Source organism: Ursus arctos, unplaced genomic scaffold (genome assembly GCF_023065955.2).
Source record: "Ursus arctos isolate Adak ecotype North America unplaced genomic scaffold, UrsArc2.0 scaffold_8, whole genome shotgun sequence".
Lineage (NCBI taxonomy): Eukaryota > Metazoa > Chordata > Mammalia > Carnivora > Ursidae > Ursus > Ursus arctos.
The window spans coordinates 8,398,403-8,420,142 of record NW_026623100.1 but is presented as its reverse complement, the minus strand read 5'-3'; the positions used below and the strand labels follow the sequence as shown (position 1 = coordinate 8,420,142).

Below are 21,740 nucleotides of genomic sequence, written 5' to 3'. Positions count from 1 at the left end.
TTGTTGGAGATGAGATGTCTCGCGGCTTACTGCCTTGAATACAGCTTCGTCAGTGATACCAAGCATTTACTCATCACCGTCTTCTAGGGAGCGAGCCCCTGAATCTGGATTATAAGAATAATTTGGCTGCATTCTCTGTTGGGGAATAAAGATGATCCTGTTTGCCTGTCTCTGAATTTAGAGGAATGACCACTTCCAATCCATTCTACTCTTTTGATCTGTTTTATGCCCGTCAAACAAGTCGGAATAGTAATTCAGCTTTCCTGACCGCTGGGAAGGAGGGTGGGGGTGGGGGGTCCTCACTGTGCGGCAGGAACATTTGGATCTGTGGATGCTGTCCTAGACTGCTCAGCCAAAGGCCATCTGGACAAACCCCAAATCTGACAAAGTCAGGTTTATTGGCTCAAGGAACTAGAGCCTGCATCGCAGCAGAGCTCTGGGGCATTTCACCAAACAAAGAGATAAGGTTATTATGTAATTTGGGGGAAGGGAGTTTAGGTAAAATTTAAATGAAGTCATGTTTGGATAGCCTCAAGCAAACAGGCTGTGTGTAAGGGGTCAAGTTTTGGGTGTAAACTGCAAATCAGACTCAGGGCTTTGCCTCTTGGAAATTAGCAAATGAAGATAGCTATATAAACGTCCCGTCCAGGGAATCCTTATCTAGAGCCTGCGTTTGGGTTCAAATGGAGGTTGTTTCTCTATGTTAAAGACACAGATCTTCCTGGCAGAAATGGGATCTTTCGTTCTCACTGACTGGATTTTAAACAGCGAAGTTTCTGACAGTCTCTGATTTTAGAACAAGGTTTCTCACCAAGAAAACAGAAGTCACTCAAAAGGGGGTTTGTTATGACATTTTACAGCTTTAGTATGACCTTGGGAGTAATACTGTTTCCAGTTAACTTTGCAGCTGGCTTTGTGTTTGCTCTGCCAGCCAGATTCAGGGTAGGGCAGTTTTTCCTTTCTCAGTGGTCTGGAGAGAGAATTGTTTGAATCTTTATTAAAAAAAAAAATCACCAGCTACTTTGCCGAATGTAGTACACCACAGATGAATACAATAAGAAATAATTGCAATGTTTCAAAACAATCCAACCAACCCCAAATACTTTAGGTCAGCTACATCATTCTTTCACAATCATCTATAAAAAAGTGGCGTTCACATCAGAGGGATCCGGAGCATGATTTTAAAAGTAATTAAAATATTGTATGATTGCGAAATGTGACTCAAGACAGAACACATGTGTTTTTTTTTTATTCCATGAGAACCTGAGAGATCAACGCCAAGAACATTTCTTTCTTGTTAGACGGTGTTAATCAGTGTCCAATCAGAAAATCAAACACTCTAGATAATTCTAGTAAACAGGGATTTAATGCAGGGACTTAGCTACAAAGACCTTGGAAGGGCTGGAAGAGCCAAAGGCCTAAGAAGTGGGGGCTGGGAGGGAGGTGAGGATTATGGCAAACGCTCCTAGTGCCTGGCTGGGGGACGTGGATCTGCGTTACCATTCTTCTATTATTGAATCAACATAAAAATTTCAATCACAATTTGATACTGAAAAATCCACAGATAAGCCTGTTGAGTAGTGGTTCAGAGCAAGGACGTGACTACCAGGAATTTCTAGCTGCGTGACTCTGGGGCAGGTTTTCTCACTTGGCAATGAGAGCAGGACCTATCTCCAGGGGTTGCTGCAATGGCTAAAGAGGGCGCAGCTTGTGAACGGCTCACCGCAGGCCTGGACCATCAGTCAGTGGTCCTTCAATCTGCGGGAAGGGGCGCCTGCCTAAGCCTGAGCCCATGCCAGGGACGCCGCTCACCCTGGTGGAGAATGGAAGGAAAACTACATGGAAATGACTGGGATCTTCCTGGAGCCCATACAGTGTTGAGAGGAGGGAGGAGCGGTTGGAGTCAGCCAGTCCTGGGTTTAGTACCCACTGGGCGGCCTACCTGGTCCTGGGCGCCGGGAGTGCAGGTCTGAAGGGCTTCCTGAGCTGCAGGTTTCCCACGTGGAAAACGGAAGCATTTTCTTCCTTGCAGAGCAGATGTAAAAACTAAATGAGATTTTTTTTTTAAGTATGTGAAAAACCTAGCTTATAGCAGTTCAATGACAGGAACTGCTGTAATTGAATAATTATTTTATAAATAATTAACATATAAATAATTAAAAATAATTGAAACAATTAAATATTTAAACATCACTATCAAAATGCCATAAAGTATTGTGTCTGTCCTGTCATCATGTGCGGTGAAAACCTTTATCTGCGTGTGTTTTCAAAGGGAGAGCGTGGTGTGCATGCACGTCCACCATGGATACTTCATTAAAGGTGGCTCGGGGCCGCGCTTTCTCTCTGGCCTGGATCCTGCATTCCGGATTTGGGATGCTTTGTCCCCGGATTCCCGGTTCTGGAAAAGGTGACGTTCCCAGATAGTGCCAGCAGGTGGCGCAGCGATCCTTTGCCAGCCAGGCTATTGCGAAAAATCCGCCAGGTTTGGAAGCCTGGGAGGTTTTGTCAGAAGCTCTGGCAGGGTTGGCAGTTTATCTGGAAGTGGCCAGGAGAATGCACGACCTCAGTGCGGGGCAAGAAGGCTAGGGACGAGAGTCACAGCAGGAGAAGGAGTAAAGACAATGTGTCAGTGAAAGGTACCCATGGGACTTGGGGAGGGGCTCTGGCCCAAAGCCCACAGATAATTCATCCATTCCTGTCAAAACATATGTCAAGTGCTTACCTTGAGCCACGGACGGGGCACAGTGTGAAATCAGCCCCCTCAAGCAGCTCACAGTCTTGCTGAGGAGTTTGACACATGGACGAATGGCTAATATGTCATGTGGAAATAATGGGACATCACACCACCATCTCTTTAACCCTTATGACCAGCCGGGTGCTTTAGTAGGAAGAGATACTCTTCCTACTTTGCACATGAAGAAACTGGATTCAAGGGATTCACTCGTTTCCCAAATTCACAAAGCTGAGAAACAATGGATTCGAGCCACGCCACTCTCTTTTAAAGGCCATGGCTAGTAGCGCTTTACAAAGCACGACTCCTCCACTAAAACAAGACAAAACAGCCCCGCTCCTTCAAAGCTCACCACCTGAGGTTAGTCTCCGCAAGGGCTGTCAAGAACATGGCGGGCACCCCCTCTGGGCTCAGGTGTCCCCTTTCCCTCCTCCCTGCTGGCACCTCCCCCTCCTGCTCACTGTCCACTCACTAAGGCATGTGGCTCACCTGAACCACCATCTTCTGGTCACTGCAGCGGCCACAGCCTGGCCTTGGTGATCGCTGACGGATGAGCTCTCGAGAGCACAGTTCCACATCTCCCTGTTTACAGCGACTTGGCCTTGCAGCTGGTTGGCTCAAGGGCCCCGCTGCAGCTGTGAAAATTGATACAAGGAAACCTCATTTAACGCGGCGTGAGGAGGCCAGCAGGGGGAGCTCTCCCGCCCTGCCGCTGGTTGTCCATTGCAGACCCAAAAGCAAGACTTACCTGCTCAAGGAGAGAGAATTGAGTTGCTCCTTCGCTCTCCAGGCAGGAGAGAGAAAGAGTTCTCTCCTCCCCGCTCCCACAGCCCAGCCAATGGGAGACTGTCACAACTCAGCCTGTGAAAAGCCACTGCACGTTGAACTCCCAGTTTACACCAATGTAACTCCTCCCCCATCTCCCCCACTTCCTCTATGAAAGACCCGTCCTCTCCTTTGTTTTGTGGACTTGCCTAGGATTTTGCCACAGCCTGCTTGTCCCAGGTTGCCATTCTCTGATATTCCTGAATAAACCCATTTTTGATGGGAAGATAACTGAGTTTTATTTCAAGGTTAACACAGCTATTCTTTGCTTTGCTGGGTCCCTTTGACAGCTGGTCTGGCTTCTCCCTGCATCCACCTCTCCTGACTTCACTTCCTTCTTTCCCCAGCTGAGTTCCCATCATGTGGCATGTCAGCTACTCTTAAAGAACACCCAAAGCTCGCCCTTGTCCCACCCTCCTCCGTGGTGCTGGCTTCCACCTCGGATCACCTGTCCTTGCTCATGACTGATCCCGCAGCTGTGGTGGGAAACCTCGCAGCAGGGGAGCCTGTTGGAAGAGGAGGAGGGGAAGGCCATCGGCACTTCTGAACGGAGTTGAGGGAGTGCGCATCCAAAGGCTTCAGAGTCCTCTGGGAGGGGAGCGAGGGTGTGGGCTCCCAGGGCTGAAGGTGCTTGAGAGAATGGGGGGATCTTGGCGGCATGGAGGGCCCCGGGGAGGATGTGGACCCTGGGTCTAAGGTGGGACCAATACTGTGGTTGTGGCTTTCCACTGTTACCACTCTGCAGACATTACCAGATGACCTGGCTTGAAAACCTGATTGTTTACGGATTGTTGACAAAACAGAAGCTTCCTGAGGGCAGGGCCTTGTTCTCCACGGAATCCTCCCCTGTTGCGGGTCCCTCTTGGAGCAGGTGAAGTCAGGCGATGAGAAGCAAGAAGCTCAGAGCTCTGGCAGCAGGGCAGAAGGTTGAGGGAGAGAGGCTGCGGCTACAGGAGATGTCCGAAGGCTCTGTGTCATAGTTGGGTCGCTTCTGGAGATGACCTGCTTAGGACCCGAGCCCCTGAGGTCGAGTGCAGGTGGGGGAACAATCCACTTCCGTTTGCCCAGACCCTCCTGGCTCTACCACCGGAAGCCTTGTGTCCTGGAGAACCTTCAGTCCTGGCTAAATGGGCCAAGTGGTCACTAAGCAGTGGACGGGAGTATCTCTGAGAAGCCAGAATATCGGTCAGTGGTCTATGGAAGCTGCAGGATTGATCACTCTTGTGGGCTTGTGTCATTTTTTGGCCATGCTCCATGTGGGACTCGTGGGGCATGTTTTCTCAGCAGTGAAAAGGAGCTTTTTCATAGCCCTGAGCTCTAGGAATAACAAGTATGCTAAACATGGCAAATACTTCCAAGAGTGGAACGCCAGAGTATGGCTACATCAGCATTTTCTTTTCTTTTCTTTTTTTAATGATTTTTTATTACATTATGTTAGTCACCATACAGTACATCCCTGGTTTCTGATGTAAAGTTCGATGATTCATTAGTTGCGTATAACACCCAGTGCACCATGCAATACGTGCCCTCCTTACTACCCATCACCGGTCTACCCCATTCCCCTCCCCCCTCCCCTCTACATCAGCATTTTCAAGTCTGCAAGTTAAGTGCGTTGTACTCAAAGCCTTAAAGAATCATATCAACAAAGCTCCCCCTGTTAATTCTTTTCTTTCTAGCGGAAGTTTAACTGCTGATTTATTATAATAGCACCTATTTTCTTAGAATATAATAATGTCAATTTGCAATATTACATGAAAGGACTATATATAAATATCATAATTTTATTTAATTGAGCATAAGAATCATATCAAGAATGAAATAGTCTTTGGTTAAATAGACATGTCTAGTGTTGAAAATAGATTTCACACTCCACATGCATTACATAGCATAGACAAACCATAGCTTCATTCTAATTCAAATTTTCTAATAACTGACTTGTGGTTTTAGCCATCAAATGTGCATCAATAAATTATTCTGGAGCTGTTTTATTTTCAGAACAGTATTTGATGGTTAAATCATTGAAAATGAAATACAGACTTTCTGGAAAAATTGCAGAAATACATTTCAACCAAAAAATAACTCTTTCATAATATGTCCATAATATGTCCATATGTACATAATATGTCCATAATATGTACAAGGCATATTGAAACACCATCAGAATTGTATTCTCTATGTCAACATCATGGATATGTACAATCACTGTAAATAAAAACATGGGGGTCAGGATATAGTTGTTCACAGAAACAAAAGAATTCTTTCCCAGAATATTTAGGAATATTCCAGGAAGGTTACTGAGAGTACAGTTCTTTGCTATAACCGTCAGGGGAGAATCGGTATGCACAAACTCGGATTCCTATACGTACCCATAGCTTACTCAACATGCTTACGTCATAAAGTTGAAGATATCCTTCTTTTCTAAGTGTCCCACATAAAATCTACATAGAGATTTGTTGAATTCTTATTAATTTGTATTCACTATTAAATTGAATACATTTAAGGAAACTTAAATCTTCTCTCTCTTTCACAAATGCCTATATTAATGGCTAACCAAAGACAACTAATGTTGTCTGTTCTGTTAGATTTTGGCAGAGTTCAGTTTTTTGTTTTCATTAGGGACTAACAGGAAGGAGCATAAATGCCTTGGTAATAAGCTGAACCTTATATTTTGTTTGTATTAAACTTTTCACTCTGAGATAATTGTAGATTCTGAGCTATTTGCAGAAATTGGATTCACATGCAGTTGTAAGAAATAATACAAAGAGATCCTGTCTGCCTTTTACCCAGTTTCCCCCAAGGGTAATATCTTGCGAAACTATACCATATCCCAACCAGGATTTTGACACTGATACGGTCAAGACACAGAACGTTTCCGTGGTAAGGATCCCTTGTGTTACTCACTTCTCTCCTCCACCCTCCCCTAGCAACCTCTAATCTGTTCTCCATTTCTAGAATTTTGCATTTCAAAATGGTATATAAATGGAATTGTGCGGTATGTAATCCTGTGGGATTGACTTTTCACTCAGCAGAATTCTCTGGAGATTCGTCCAAGTTGTTGCTCCTACGAGAAATTATTCTTATTGCTGAGTAGTATTCCATGGCATGGATATATCACACGTTTAACCAGCCACCCATTAAAGGACATCTGGTTGTTTACAGGTTTTGAATATTATGAATAAAGCTGCTATGAACATTCATGTGCGAGTTTTTGTGTGAACATAAGCTTCCATCTCTCTGGGATAAATGCCCAACAGTGCAATTGCCGAGTGTTACGGCAGCTACATATTTGGTTTTACAGGAAACTGCCACATGGTCTTGCAGAGTGGCTGTTCCATTCTACGTTCCCACCGGCTCTGTACGACTGATCCGGTTTCTTTGCGTCCTTGCTAATACTGGGTGTCGCTGCCGTATCTTAGTGATTTTGGTAAGTGCACGGTGGTATCTCACTGCGGTTCTAATCGGCAGTTCCCCAGTGATCGATGATGGTGAGTAGCTTTTCATGGGCTTATTTGCCATTTGTAGAGCTTCCTCAGTGGAATGTTTGCATATGTTCTCCAGTTTTGAATTGGATTTTTAAAATTGTTGAGTTTTGTGAGTTCTCCGTGTATTCTAGGTATTAGTCATTTGTCAGACATGTGCTTGCAGATATTTTCTCTCAGTCTGTAGCCTGTCTTTTCGTTCTCTTAATATGGTCTTTTTTCAGAGCAAAAGTTTAAAATTTTGATGAATTTATCAAACTTTCCTTTATGGATTGTGCTTTTTGGTGTTCAATCAAAATACTCTTGATGCTTAGCCCTAAATGCTAGGTGTTAAATCAAAATACTCTTTTTGGTGTTAAATCAAAATACTCTTGATGCTTACTCCCTACAATTTTCCATTTAAAGAAAGTTTTATAGTTTTACATTTTATGTTTAGGATTATGACCCATTCTGAGTTCATTTTCATATAAGGTATGAGGTTTAGGTTGAGGTTTTTACTTGCCTGTGGATATCCCATTGCTCTAACACATTTATTGAAAAGACTATCCTCCCTCCATTGAATTACTTTTGTACTTTTATACAAAACCCAAATGAGTATATTTGTATGGACCTATTTCTAGATTTTATATTCTGTTCTGTTGATCTATGTGTCTGTGCCTCCACCAATAAAAACCATACTGTCTTGATTACTATAGCTATGTAATAAATTTTTATATTGAATAGAGTGATTCCTCCTACTGATTTTTCTTTTACAAGACTGTTTTAGCTATTCCAAGGCCCTGGCCTTGGAATTTTTAGAAAAACTTGAATATGTCTACAAACTTTGCTGGAATTTTGATACACACTGCATTAAATCTATAGATAAAATCTATAGATAAAATCTATAGATAAAATCTATAGATTAATCTGGAGAACATTCCAATCCATGAACATAGTGTATCTCTTCCTTTATTTAGGTCTTTGATTTCTTTCATCAGTATCTTTTAATTTTCAGCATATAGATCTTGTACATGTTTTGATAAATTTATACCTAAATATTTATTTTCCTTAGAGTGATTGTAAATGGTATTGTGCTTTTAATTTTGGTTTCCGCTTTGTTCATTGTTAATATTTAGAAATGCGATTACATTTTGTGTGCTGGTCTTGTATCCTGAAACCTTGCTGAACCCATTAGTTCTAGGAGTTTTCTTTTTCTTTAATAGATTCTTTGGAATTTGCTATGTAGACAATCATGTCATCTGTAAACAGAGATACTTTTCTTTCTTTCCAATCATATGCATTTAATTTCTTTTTCTTGTTTATTGCCACGTGTAGAACTTCTAGTACAGCCTTTAACATTTTCATCAATGTAAATTTCCAGAGATTTGCTGAAATGTACTGGCCTGAACAGGGCCCATCATTCTCAAACAGATGCCCTTTCAATATTCTTCTTATCATCCAACCTGTTTAGACCTCATTTCCTATCATTTGGTTAAATAACTGACAACATTCATCAGTGGTTATAAATGGCACCCACACTGCAAAGCCCCTTGAAGCAGCAGAGAGGGCTTTAATGAGCTGAGAGGAACCTGATTATAAAGCAAACTTAGCATACGAACATTATTTCGTAAGACAGAACCAGGAGGTAGTGATGCCCAAAGAATTAAGGTATGAGGTTGACTTATGGAGCATGTGGTTTACCCTTGCGGTTTTCCCCTCCTACCTCTAAATTGGGGGTAATGATAATTTTTAACTCAGAAATACAAAGTACCATCAAAGTGACCTTATTCTTATGTATTAGAAATTGCTCTTGTTAGGAACTCTTTTGAGAATTGGTTTTTGACAAAAAACAATTCTGTGCATCTTACTAAGCTTTTAGTAACAGGCACTTAAACAATATTTTGACATCTCAAACTCTGTTCATGTCTTAATTTTTTAAATAAAAGTATAACCATTAGTAACATTTGACTTATTTAAAAAATGTATATTTCCTGTAGTGTTGTGTTTTTATGTTACCCAACACACCTAGCACACCATAGAGGGTTCATAGCCATTATAAAAAGACAGAAAACTGGGTACTGCTAGATCTTTACAGACGTCAATGGAAGAAGTCTTGGATGTCTACACATAGGTCCTTTATAGACCTTAAGATGTGTACTCAGGTACAATGTCGTTCCTTGCAAAACCAGGAGCTCCGGCATATAATTTGTAGAAAATTTTAAATCTGTAGTAACAATCAAATTTCAGAGACTGTTTGTTTGTTTTTTGGTAGTTAACAGTGGCAAATCAGCCTCAGGTAAGTTAATCCTCACTTTATTTGATTTTGCCGATTCAATGACCACCCATGCATTTCAGTGACTCTCCTGTCTCATTCTCAAGATGGGAAATTGTCTAAGTATCATTCCATCCATTGTGTGCGGTGAGTCAGACGCCGGGATGCTGCCTTGGCCTGTCTGAGCCCCAGTTTTCTCGTCTGCAAGTGACAATGATGATATGACTACCATTGGCCGTCAGGCTTACGTGAGATGACCCTGCCAAGGGCCTGGTCCAAGGCTGGGCAGGGAGTGTGCCTTCGATTACAGACTTCTATGCTTCCTTGTACATTGTCCTTGCTTCCTTCCCCCCCCCCCAACACACAAGCCACAGAATGAGACCCTCATTATTTTGGATGCCTCTCCTCGTGCCTAAGGGACGGGAACCCTCTCTCAGCAGCATTAGCAGTGGGGATCTGGGGATCTGGGGATCTGGGGCTGAAGCTGTCCCACCTCGTGAATGAATCGCCACGGCCTGCTTACACAGAAGGCGGCTGTGCACAGGACTCTGTTCTCACACAGTTTGTCTTGTTACAGTGGGACACGGGCTTCCTGAGTGACCAGGACATTCCAGCATCTGCAGTCCAGCAAGCCGCACGATGAATACTCCACAGACAACCAGTCCCGCGCGCTCACCCCAGCACAGGACTGTGGCCGTGTGATGCGTGTTTAGCTCCCCCGTGCTTGCGGTGAGCTTCCAATCAAGGCTGCTTTGGACACAGCAAGCAACAAAAATACTCTCACAATACAATGCAATCACATGGCACATACTTTTTTTTTTTTTTTTGTCCTAAAGAATGGAACGGCAACTGTCTCAACGTGTCACTTTGACAACCCACGATGATTCCCTAGTCGGCGAGACCGGGTTGAATACGATACAGAGGCTGTACATACGTGAGTACCTGCGTGAGCGGGGGTTTGCGAATGACCGCTCTAATCTCCAGCCTGGCACCGGGCTCCCTGGTCACCCTCTCTCGTTCTGCCGTGAGGATGACCGGGCGGCCGTAAGGCCTGCAACAGACAGACAGCAGTCAGGCCCGGTCTGGCCGCGCGACTGGAAAGGTGTTCGTTTCCCGCAAACCCCGAGGACTTCTTACTGCATCAGGCCTTTCTCGGGACTGCTTTGAAGTAGTCCTCCTTTGAAACGTCGGCGACTCCTCCATACCATTTCTGAAGCCAGATGTGCTCTACCCTCATCTTCATGAAGAACCATTCATACTGGCGAGGCCACTTCCTCATCACGGGGTGTCTGCAGAAATAAAGGACAGGACGGGGAGAGCTGCTGCCATCGGCAGGTGGGCCCTCTGGGGCCCCCGGTCCAGACTCCATGGCATCGGCCAGGTCATACAGGCCTCCAGCCCCCAGGTCTCATGTGGGCTGAGACCCGAGGCAGAAGCCAGGGAGCCAGGGATGGGGTCTGGGACGGCCTCGGGAGGGCAGGGAACTGCCACCTCCACGGAGGGGCCAAGCAGCCTTGTCCCGGGCTCCTGGGTTCGAATCCCAGGTCGGCAGCGGATGAGCTCTGAGGCTTCGGGGGCCGTTTGCCCTCTCAAACCCTGGTCTCCTTACCCGTCCTGGGGCATGCCAGTGGTGCTGCTCGGACCATGGGGCTGCGTGGGGGAGCGAACCACTCCGCATACATGAGGCACCCGCACAGAGCAAGTGCTCAGTGAACGTGGTTGCTGATACCCGGAAACATCAAGAAAGGCTTTCTGCAGCTCCGTATGAAACGTCACAAGAATCGTGAGCCCATGAAACAAATCTGGGGGTGGGAAGATTCCTATTCCTGCCGCAGGATTAGAACTGCTGAACCAAGGGGAGACTCAGGCAGAATGGACAGGGCTCGTCACACTCCACCTTCTACTTACTGACTTGCTCTCTCCCTCACGGGCAACCCTAAACACGGGCCTTATTCTCAAGGGCAGGCGCTTGGCTCAAGCTTCCTTTAAACTTCATAAAAATACAAAAATTAGATTCCTATCTAAACATGTCAAAAATGACACTCACAGGCCCAGTGCGGACGGGGAAGGCTATCTGCAACACTGTAGAGGCAATAATAGGCCGGTGACCCTTTATAAGAGACCATCTGTTTTGAAATAACTGTAAATGCCCAAAGAAGTTGAAAGTATAGTACAACAAACTATTTTTTCCCCAAACCATTTGAAATGAAGTTGCTGATCTGATGCCCCAACACTCCAAATACTTGTGCAGCCAAGATAATAAAAGGATTGTTGTTATTTTTTTCTAATGTTTTTTTATTATGTTATGTTAGTCACCATACAGTACATCCCTGGTTTTTGATGTAAAGTTTGATGATTCATTAGTTGCGTATAACACCCAGTGCACCATGCAATACGTGCCCTCCTTACTACCCATCACCAGTCTATCCCAGTCCCCCACCCCCCTCCCCTCTGAAGCCCTCAGTTTGTTTCTCAGAGTCCATAGTCTCTCGTGCTTCATTCCCCCTTCTGATTATAAGAACTAGGAAGATTGGTAGGGGAAGAAAGGGATAAAGAAAGGGGGGTAATCAGAAGGATTGTTGTTATTTTAAGCAAACATGTTTTGTACTTGGGATGGGAATGCATTTTGGCACCTGCAGGGGCGGCGGCAGGTGAAAAATCCTAATGGGGGGGCGACGGCTTTGCATTTCGGCAGTGAGTGGCCCGTGGAGGGAACCCCAGGAGACTCACAGTGGGGGGCTTAGAAGAAGGGAAAGATGAGCTCAGTGGACGCGGGAGGTAAAGGGGCACATGTCACGTAGTGGTAAAAAGTTTGTCAACACAGCGCCTGCTGTGATGCAGAAAGCAGGAAATGAACTCAATGAACCCAGTGGTCTAGCTGAGGTTTTGGCCTCTTCTCACTGCTTATCGAAACACAGAAAAGGAGTGTTTAGAAATAAAGAGGACAGCGGAGTCCAAAAACATATCGTGCGGGCACACACACAAGGAATGTTCTTTTCTCAACCTATGTTCTGAAAACCCTGCCTTCAGGGGGCCGTATCCAGTCGCCATCCAATTCCAGAGCTCATTCCCATGTTCTCTGTTGGTGCGTGTGAAACCCTTTTCGATGGCAGTGGGAAACCAGGCTTCCCCTTTCCTTACCACGTTTACTGATTTGACGGCTCCCTGCAGGTAAAATCTTCCCTTCTCTGTGGGGGTGTGGGTGGCGCTCCCAACTTACCACCTGCTGTCGTGTTCCTCTTCCACGAACTTAGACAAAGTGTTAACCTGCTTGTGTTCATCACCTGCACCCCGGGGAGGATACCTTGGCCCAGCTCTGACCACTCCAGGTGGCCCTCTGCCTGGACACCCCCCCTCCCGCCACCCGCCCTGGGAGACCACCCCTCCCTGCGCACGCCCTCCACTCTTCCACAAGCTCTTGACCTCCTGCCGCCTCACAGGGCTGCCCTCTTGCTCACTTTGACCCCTGCAGCCGTGGTTGTTAAACTTCAGCACGCACGCTCATTTCCTGGGCCATGCTTGCAAAACGTAGAGTGAGTCTTCTCTCCTGAGAATCGGATTCAGTAGCAGGCCGGGCGGGAGGGTGGGGGCACAAGCTGTGGCCACCAGCACCCTCAGTGGGTCAGACGTCGGCGGCAGGGGACCACCCCGAGCAAGGCGCTCTCTCTCTGCTGCACTGCGCTTTGCTCAGAGAGGGCGTTTGAAATGGTTGTTGTGTTGCCTTCTCTGTAAAGCCCAGTTGTTTCCATTTCAAGGCAGGGCATTGTGGAAGGTCGCCAGTGCGCAGGAAGAGTGCCTGCGATCCCTCAATGCGGGAGCCCCTCCAAAGGCAGCAGTGGGGCCACCGCAAGCCCCCTGCTGCCCCCTCCCCAGCCGCCACACAGCCAGCGTGAGGTTGGCAGCGCTGCCCCCCCCCCCCCCAGGGCAGCTCAGACCATTCCTGTCACTGCTTTCAGGGGCATCCAAGGGCACGTCCTCCCCTCTGCTTTTTATTACGGTGTATTTCTGGGCAAACCGACTTTAAAGCAAATACACACCTTGAAAACATGGCTTGCTTGGCAAATTCTACTTCTTCTGGAGACACCGCGACCATCTGGCCAGTGAGGGTCAGGCGGGCGCATCGGGGGTCTTCCGGGTCGACGATATTTTTTCTGCATTCAAAGAACATTTTCCCCATGTTAAAAGGATGATAGGAGGATTTTATTAAAAATTAAAACTAGCAGTCGCGTGGCTGGCTGTACCATTCAGGTTTTTACACTGCGTGCCATTCCTTTACCCTACTCTGGCACGGGCCGTGTGTGTGTGTGTGGGGGGGGTGTGGGTGGCTGCCCTGCACACCCCCAGGGGGCGCCCCTCGCTTAAAGACACTCTGCGTGGTACTCCTACTGGTAATGCAGTGCGTCTGCCTGGACCCCGCGGTGAGAGAGGTGAAGGCTTGCAGGCATCACTCTCAGAAGGCGGACGTTCCTCGCTCAGCACAAGGGACGTTGGAAATAACGAGAACGTTAGTGTGACTGCATGTGTGACTACTTGCTCGAAGTGTTTCCATGGTGGCAGAATTCTTCTAGGACTTGCTTTCATTGAAAGAGTCACCTGGCAGTGAGGGTGTGTTTTGTATTCTGGATATCACTCTTTCTCTGGATAAAGAGAATTCTAGTAGAATATAATAGGATATGGTATGATATGATCTAACGTAATTCTCCTAATTAAAAATTCTCCTCATTAGGGTTGCCAGATACAATATTGCATGACACATAGTTACGTGAGAAAAAATATTTGTTGTTTATCTGAAATTTAATTTTTTACAGCTTTACTGATAAAAATAAATTTATATATATTTACATAAACTTCACCCTTTTAAAGTGCACCGTTGAGGGTTGTTAGGCTATTCACAATTGTGCGACCATCCCCATAACCTAATTTTAGAATATTTTCATCACCCCCTGAAAAACCCGAGTGTCCGTTAGCAGTTCGCAGTTATTCCTCCTTCCTGACCCTGCACCCCACCCCGAGCAACCGCTGATCTTCTCTCTGCCTCTACAGACGAGCCCGTTTCGCCGAGACAGATGGAATCGGGCCGAATGTGACTATCTCCTCTCACTTAGCATAGTGACTTTGAGGTTCATCCACGGTGTAGCCTGATCAGTACTTCGTTTTTTTTATTGCCGCATATGATTGCATTGTACGGATAGACCATTCACCAGTTGTGTTTATTCATTCATCAGTTGATGGACATCTGGGTTGTTCCCACTTCAGAGCCATTACAAATCATGGTGCCAGGCACATGTGTGTACGTGTTTTTGTGTTGACATGTTTTTCAGCGGTGGAACTGTGAGAAAGGGAATCGCCAGCTCCCACGGCAACTTCACGTTTAAGTTTTTGAGGAACAGCCAAACTGCCTTCCAAAGCAACTGCACTATTTTACCTTCCCTCCAGCCGTGTGGGAGGCCGGGTGGTCCCTGTCTTTGCCAACACTTGTTTTAGTCTGTCTTTTGCATTCTAGCCAGCTGAGGGGGTATGAAGTGGTACCTCACGGTGGTTTTTACTTGTATTTCCCTGATGGCTAATGATATTGACCATCTTTTCATGTGCTTATTGGCCATGTGTATATCTTTGGAGGAATATCTGTTCAAATCCTACGCCCGTTTTAATTTGGACTTGATGCAAAAAATTTTTTTTAATTTGCATCAAGTCCGAATTACCTATTTTGCATTTGTTTCCGTTTATGAATTTTTTAAAGCTCCCAGCAACCTAGGGCAAAGGATATTTATCAAAATCCTATATATATGTTATAGCTCACAGAACAAGACAAGCATGTCCATATTACCAGATATTATAGTTTTTGTAGTAAGACAAGAAATAGAAATATGTATAAGGATTGGGAAATAATAAACAAAGTTGTAGTTATTTGCAAATGATATGACTGTATACAAGGGAATCTACACTCGGAACATTAGTATGAGGATAAAACTCAGCAAGATTGTAGGATTCAAGAATAATGATTATAAAACAACTGCCTTGCTACTTATAAGCAAAAAACTATTTTTAAATATTAAAAAGTATATAAGATGGTAACAAAACCTATAAAATACCCAGAGATAAATTTAACAACAGTTGTGTGATACCGTGGGGGAAAAAATTATGACGTTATTGAAATACATAAATGGCCTACATAAAGGGCAAGTTATCCCATATACATGAATGAGAAAACCCAATTTAATGGAGATGTCAATTCTCCCAGAATTCATCTTTATAGATGATGTAATTTCAACTCAAATTCTGATATTTTTAGAAGATTTTATTTATAAGTAATCTCAATACCCAACGTGGAGCTCGAACTTACAACCCTGAGATCAAGAGTCACATGCCCCAGTGACTGAGCCAGTCAGGCGCCCCCAATTCTACTATTTTTTAAATAGAACTAAACAAGCTGAATCTAAACTTCACATGGAATAACAGAAGTCTGAGAATAGTCAAAACCATTAAGAGCAATATGGTGGGAGGGTTTCCTCTACCAGATAGCAAGGCCCAGGGTAGAGCCATATTAATTAAGGCAGTGGTATTGGTGCAAGGATGGACCCAGGAACAGACTGGAAGACCCAGAAACAGATCCATGCTTATATGGTACTTGACATACAACAAAGACTGAATTAGAAATCAGCAGGTAAGATTCTAATCATTCAATAAATGGTGCTGAAAAAAAATGATTATCTGTATGAAAAAGAGTTTAAAAATAGATCCCTATATCACACCCCACACAAGTAAATTCTACATTGAGTTAATGATTTAAACGTATAAAGCAAAGCCCTAATACTTTTAGGACAAAATCTTTATGACTTCAGGGTTGGAAAGAATTTCTTAAGCAAGACACAAAATGCACAAACCACAAAGGGAGATGAATGTGACTTATTAAAATGTAAATTCTTCTTTAATCAAAGACTTCATAAGTCAGCGATGGGTGAATCTGTTCATTCCCATCAGGACTTTTTATTCTGTCGGTGAGTGTGGTAGGCGGAATTCTGGGACAGCCTCTGTCATCTCCACCCCGTAGTGTTCCACCCTGTATAACACCTTCTAGAGTGTGGGTGGGAGCCGGCCCTCGCTTCTAGCCGAGAATACGGCAAAGGTGATGGGATGGTAATCCGATGCTTAGAAGATGTCACGGCCAGTGAGAGAGACTTAGAGACCGTGGCAGAGACAGAGAGACTGTCTTACCCGTGGGAAAGACTCTCCTGCGGCCCTTGAAGAGGTCAGCTGCTGTGAGGTGACCTTCCCTGGCTGTGCAGGGGACCGTGGTGGCTTCTGGGAGCTGTGGCCCCAGTCCTACAACCGCAAGGAATTGAACTGTTCCATAAGAAGCAGCACTCACGGGAGCTAGAAAGAGGACCAGAGCTCCAGAAAGGGATGCAGCCCCACTGACATCTTGCTCGCAGCCTCGGGAGACCCTGAGCAGAGGACCCAGGTAAGCCACGTCCAGAGCCGTGACCCACAGAAACTGCGAGAAAACACATCTGCGCTCCTCCGAGTCTCTATGCTTGTGTTGAGTTGTTACTAGCACGGAGAATGAACACAAGGGTCTGAAAACTGGAAGTTTTAGCTGACATTTTTTTTTACCAGTTACATTGTTTGTTACTGATTTCCAACCTAACTACGTTTTGGTCAGAAAGTTATCCATATGGTATCCGTTGCTTGATATTTGTTAAAATCAGCCTTAAAGCCTCCTGGTCAATTGCTGTGTGCCTGAATAGGATGGACATTTCTCTAATTGTTCGGTGCGAGGCTCTACAGACTACCATTACAGCAAGCCCCTTAGGTGTCTTCAAATCTCTTGTATCTTTGCAATTTTTGTTGTTTGCTTGCCCTATCAATTTACTAAAAGATGTGCTGAAAATTTTAGGGGCCTACTTTCTGGATTTCTGTCCTACACACACACACACACACACACACACACACACACACACACACACACACATTTCTCTTCCTCCCAAAGTAGTTATATCATAATTTTTATTGTTATTCATATAAATATTGTGTTTACAGTGAACACAGTATTTACATAAGCCGTTATGAATAAGCTTTTTATACAACCTTTTGTTTTCTTTTGGAATTAGTAATACCTTCCCCTTTTTCTTTCTTTCCTTTTTCTTTTTTGCTTAGTTTTCTACAAACCTACCATTTATTCACTCCCAAACTTTTCCGTTTAGCACAATTAAATATCAGACATATTTCACTGTATTCGAAAGAACTGAAAACATAAGTTCGTACAAAAACTGAAACAGTGATGTTGACAGCCGCATTATTTATAATAGCCCCAAAGTAGAAATAAACCGAACGGCATCAAACCACACAGAATGTGGGACAGCCATTCAATGGGGTATTATTCAGCGGTGACAAGGAACGAAGCACTAGGCTGCCAGATGGCTCAGTCCGTAGAGCACGCAACTCTTGACCTACACCCATCTTGGGTGTAGACATGACTTTAAAAACATTCTCTATAAAATCTGTGCCCTGTCTCACTTCTAAAAAAAAAATATAAAGTACTGATAGCATGGATAAGCTCTAAAGCTACTTCAAGGTGTGTGTGTGTGTGTGTATATGCATATATACAATGTTTATGTATATATGCAGAATATGCAAATTTATAGAGACAGAAAGAAGATTAGTGGTTGGAAGGGCTGGAAGAGGAGGAAATGGGGAGAGAAAGCTCATGTGCCTGGGGTTTATTCTGGGGGAAATAAAAATGTTCTAAAATTAGTGGTGATAGATGCACAACCTTCTGAATATTCTAAAAGTCAGCGAACTTCACACTTTAAAAAGGTGAATTTTATGGTATGTGAACTCCAGGTCAATTAAGAAAAAGGCAGTATTCCACTGAGTTCATTTTTTTCCTCTTTGGGAACCGCCTCTGCCCCACGCGCACCGTTCGCTTCCATGCTCGCTTCAGGACCACCATGTGGAGAACCCCTTTTATCAAGGAGGAATTTGCCCGGTCCTGTGTTGTATCACTTCCTTCCTTTTTCTTCTTATTTTGCTATAACGATTCTACTAAAAATGTGTGAGTGTTCTGAGAAGTACATTGGAAGTAAAATCATTTGAGGTTTTGTATGTCTGAGACAGTGATTCGTTAACTCTCGTTCTTTTATTTTTTTTTAAGATTTTATTTTTTTTGAGTAATCTCTACACCCAACGTGGGGCTCGAACCCACAACTCCAAGACCAAGCATCGCATGCTCCACTGACTGAGCCAGCCGGGTGCCCCTAGTTTACTCTCATTCTTGACTGATAGTTTGGCCTGGTAGTAAACGTTATGTTTACAATAATTTCCCCAAATACTGGTGAAGGCATTGCTCCATTCCAGTGCTGCTCCCGAACAGCCCAATGTGATCCTCTTCCTTGCTCTTTTGTACGTGGCTTCCCTTGCCCCTGTGAAAGCTTTCATGAACCAACCTTTACCCATGAGTTCCTGAAATTTCATGATGATGTACCTTGATACAGGCTTAAAAAAAAATCCATTGTTCTGGGCGCTTGGTGGATAGTTTTAAGCCTGGAGATGCATGTCTTTTGGTTCTGGGGAATTTTTCTCCAATTATGTCTGATAACTTTTTTCTTTTATTTTCTCAATTCACCTTTTCTGGAGTTCTTTTACTTTGACCGTTGGCCCTTTTGGGTTAGTCCTTTAATTTTCTTATTGTTCATCTCATATGTTTCATTTATTTCTTTTTATTCTACTTTTTGGGAGATTACCTCAAATCCACCTTCTAATGCTTCAGTTGAGTTTTTTATTTCTGTTATCATATTTTTAGTCCTTAAGAGCTCTTTTTTATTTGCCCTGAAGTGTTTTTATTTTAAAGCCCATATTTCTGCAATATATTGTCTTCTGCCCTGAATTGCTTCCTTCTCTTTGTATTGTTTTAATTTTCCCTAGTTCTTTTTATCTGGTCATTTTGCGTGGTAGAGATTTTCCTCAAATGCTTTCCATGGCTGTTTATTCATATTTAAAAGGTGGCATCCCAGAGCCACTTGGAAATTCTGACTGCATAGGAATGGCTTTCCGACTAGTGCACTTCACTCTAAGGTGAGCAGCTTTGATGATTTTATTGAGCAAACCATAACTATTCAGTATCAGTGTTTTGCTTCGTTTTGCTTGCATCTTGGGCTGTTCCCTCGGGGAATCCTCAAAGGATTCTCAGACAAAGTCTTGTTAAAGATGAGCTCAGTCCATAATTCACAGGAAGAAGCAAGAGCCAATAGAAACAGAAATACTAGAAATAGATACCCAAGATACACTTCACTGATGATAAGACCAGGATATCTAAAATGAGTAAGATCTCCCAACTTTAATTGAAAGGTTAGAGTGTAGCTCTTTGGAGGTCTGATTTTATATAGGGACTTTATTTCTAACTCTTCATCTGCCCCAGCCCAAGCTATTGTTTCTTTTTTCTAGTTGTATTAAAACCTAAGCCTCCAGGCGCCTGGGTGGCTCAGTCGGTTAAGCGTCTGCCTTTGGCTCAGGCCCTGATCCCAGGGTCCTGGGATGGAGTCCTGCATCGGGCTCCCTGCTCAATGGGGAGTCTGCTTCTCTCTCTCTTTCTCTCGCTCACTCTCTCTCTCTCAAATAAATAAATAAATCTTAAAAAAAAAAAAAACAAAAAAAACCAACACCACCAAAAAAACATAAGCCTCTATTGTTCCCAGACTGATAAACCCCACTAGAGAAGTTCTGGTTCTGGTTTTTTGTTTCATCTTCATTTTTGACCCCTAGGGATTTCTTTTTGTTTCTTATGAGTATGCATTTAAAAGGAGGTTTTTCTCCCTACTGTTTTTTAGATTGATGAAGTCTGTAGTTTAAGATTTTAAACAAAAATTTTTCTTCTTTTAAGATAATAACATAATCAATTTTCATGTGGAAGATTTGGAGACTATAAAAACACATGTTAGAAAATAAAAATAAATGTGTTTTTAAATAAACTTGGAATTATATCATACATAGAGCTTTTACCTTGTTTTTTCCACCTGAAAATTAAATTGTGAACATTTTATTTTGAGAAGTACATGCTGTGAGGTCTATTTACTCACAGAATTCTCAAACATTTTTCTGCCATTCCTGTCCACTGGGCATACAGAAGGGGCTCTGATGCTGAACGATGTCACTCTGTAGTCACAGGAAGGGCACGGTGTCCGCTCTCAGTGCCACCACTGACCCTTGTGAGCTGAAGCCCCATGGATGGAGCCTCAGTTTCCCCTTCTGTAAAATGAGGACATTATCTTCTTGCCTGCCTTCTTCACAGAGTTCAAAGGTATGTAAAAGCACCAAGGGCATCATAAAGAAGTAATGAATGGTGTTCTCATATAAACGTCAAACTACGGTGAGGTAATGGGAGCAGGCTAAAGATGGAGAAGCTTGTCTTTGACGTGGACTGAATTATTTCCCTTTTCCATTAGTCTATAGCCTTGAAAGATTTTTCTGGCATTGCATTTCATTATCGAAGGCTAAATGAGAAAACTTTATGATGGATTATTCTCCAACACAACAAAGGACAGAAGGAAGCAAACAAGACAGCTTGCATTTCCCTTTTGCTTGAGGCCGGGTACAGCCAGGAAAAAGGGAGATAAAGTACTCTCTCCTTGTCTGTCTTGTACAGTCTGTACAGCTGAGTATTTGATAGACGGTGAGTGTAGAAGGACGTGAAAGGCATATAGGAGGTGGTTAAGAGTGTGAGCTCCTGGGGCGCCCAGCTGGCTCAGTCAGTGGAGCACACGACTCTCCGTGTCAGGGTTGTGGGTTCGAGCCTCACATTGGATATAGAGATTACTTTAAATGAAATCTTTAAAAAAAATGAGCATGGGCTCCAGTCAGCCTCCTCGACTTGAATCCTGTCTGTAGACTCAACCTCTTTATGCCTCAGTTTCCTCACTTGTAAAAAACAGACACAAAGAATTCCTGCCTCATAGCAGTGTTGTGAGGTGTCAGTGTGGGGAGACAGGGAAACTTCTTGGTCCTGTGATGAGGGGGGTTCCCCAGGATAACACTCTCAACTCTCTCCGCTACTCAGACTTCAATTAACTGACGAATCTGAAAGAAGATACTGGACATCTCCCTGCAGGAAGTACCCATTCTATTCTACTGGTCTCTGCCGTAAACTGGAAAGACCTGCCACAGCTCAGGGAGGTCGAGGGTGAAGCGTGGCAGGCTGCGCAAATCTGTCAAATTCGGGAGTTTCCTCGTCCACGTTCTCCATGTTGGTTTGATCAATGTTAAAGGTGAGACTTGGCGATTCCCTTCTGCTTTGCTCTTTTATTTCTCAATTGGTTTAGACCAGGCAAATGATGCCCTGTCACCTGTTTCTGTTTGGCGTGACAGAGAAGAATGGATTTTACATTGTTAGAGGATGGAGAAAAATCAAAAGAATAATATTTTATGACACGTGCAATCTATATGAAATTTGGACTTCGGT

The 21,740-nt window shown here is 44.0% G+C and overlaps 1 protein-coding gene and 2 long non-coding RNA genes across 3 annotated transcripts in view; 1 reads left to right on the top strand and 2 right to left on the bottom strand.

Annotated features, from left to right (window-relative positions):
- Nucleotides 1-137: 137 nt before the first annotated feature.
- LOC130543122 (uncharacterized) lies at nt 138-3,359 on the bottom strand. The gene is made up of 2 exons (XR_008958175.1): nt 3,221-3,359; nt 138-2,025 (listed from the first exon to the last, which is right to left on the bottom strand). It is a non-coding gene; the product is annotated as an uncharacterized LOC130543122 (long non-coding RNA).
- Nucleotides 3,360-6,785: 3,426 nt separating this feature from the next.
- LOC130543121 (uncharacterized) lies at nt 6,786-10,208 on the top strand. The gene is made up of 3 exons (XR_008958174.1): nt 6,786-7,041; nt 9,864-10,015; nt 10,123-10,208. It is a non-coding gene; the product is annotated as an uncharacterized LOC130543121 (long non-coding RNA).
- The window catches only part of CREG2 (cellular repressor of E1A stimulated genes 2), a 32,642-nt gene continuing 19,120 nt past the window's right edge, over nt 8,219-21,740 (bottom strand). Inside the window, exons 3-5 of the mRNA XM_026488137.4 lie at nt 13,324-13,437; nt 10,424-10,575; nt 8,219-10,337 (exon numbers count right to left, since the gene is read on the bottom strand). Of these exons, the coding sequence (XP_026343922.2) occupies nt 10,428-10,575; nt 13,324-13,437 (262 nt within the window). The 3' untranslated portion in view covers nt 8,219-10,337; nt 10,424-10,427. The remainder of the gene's footprint in view (nt 10,338-10,423; nt 10,576-13,323; nt 13,438-21,740) is intronic.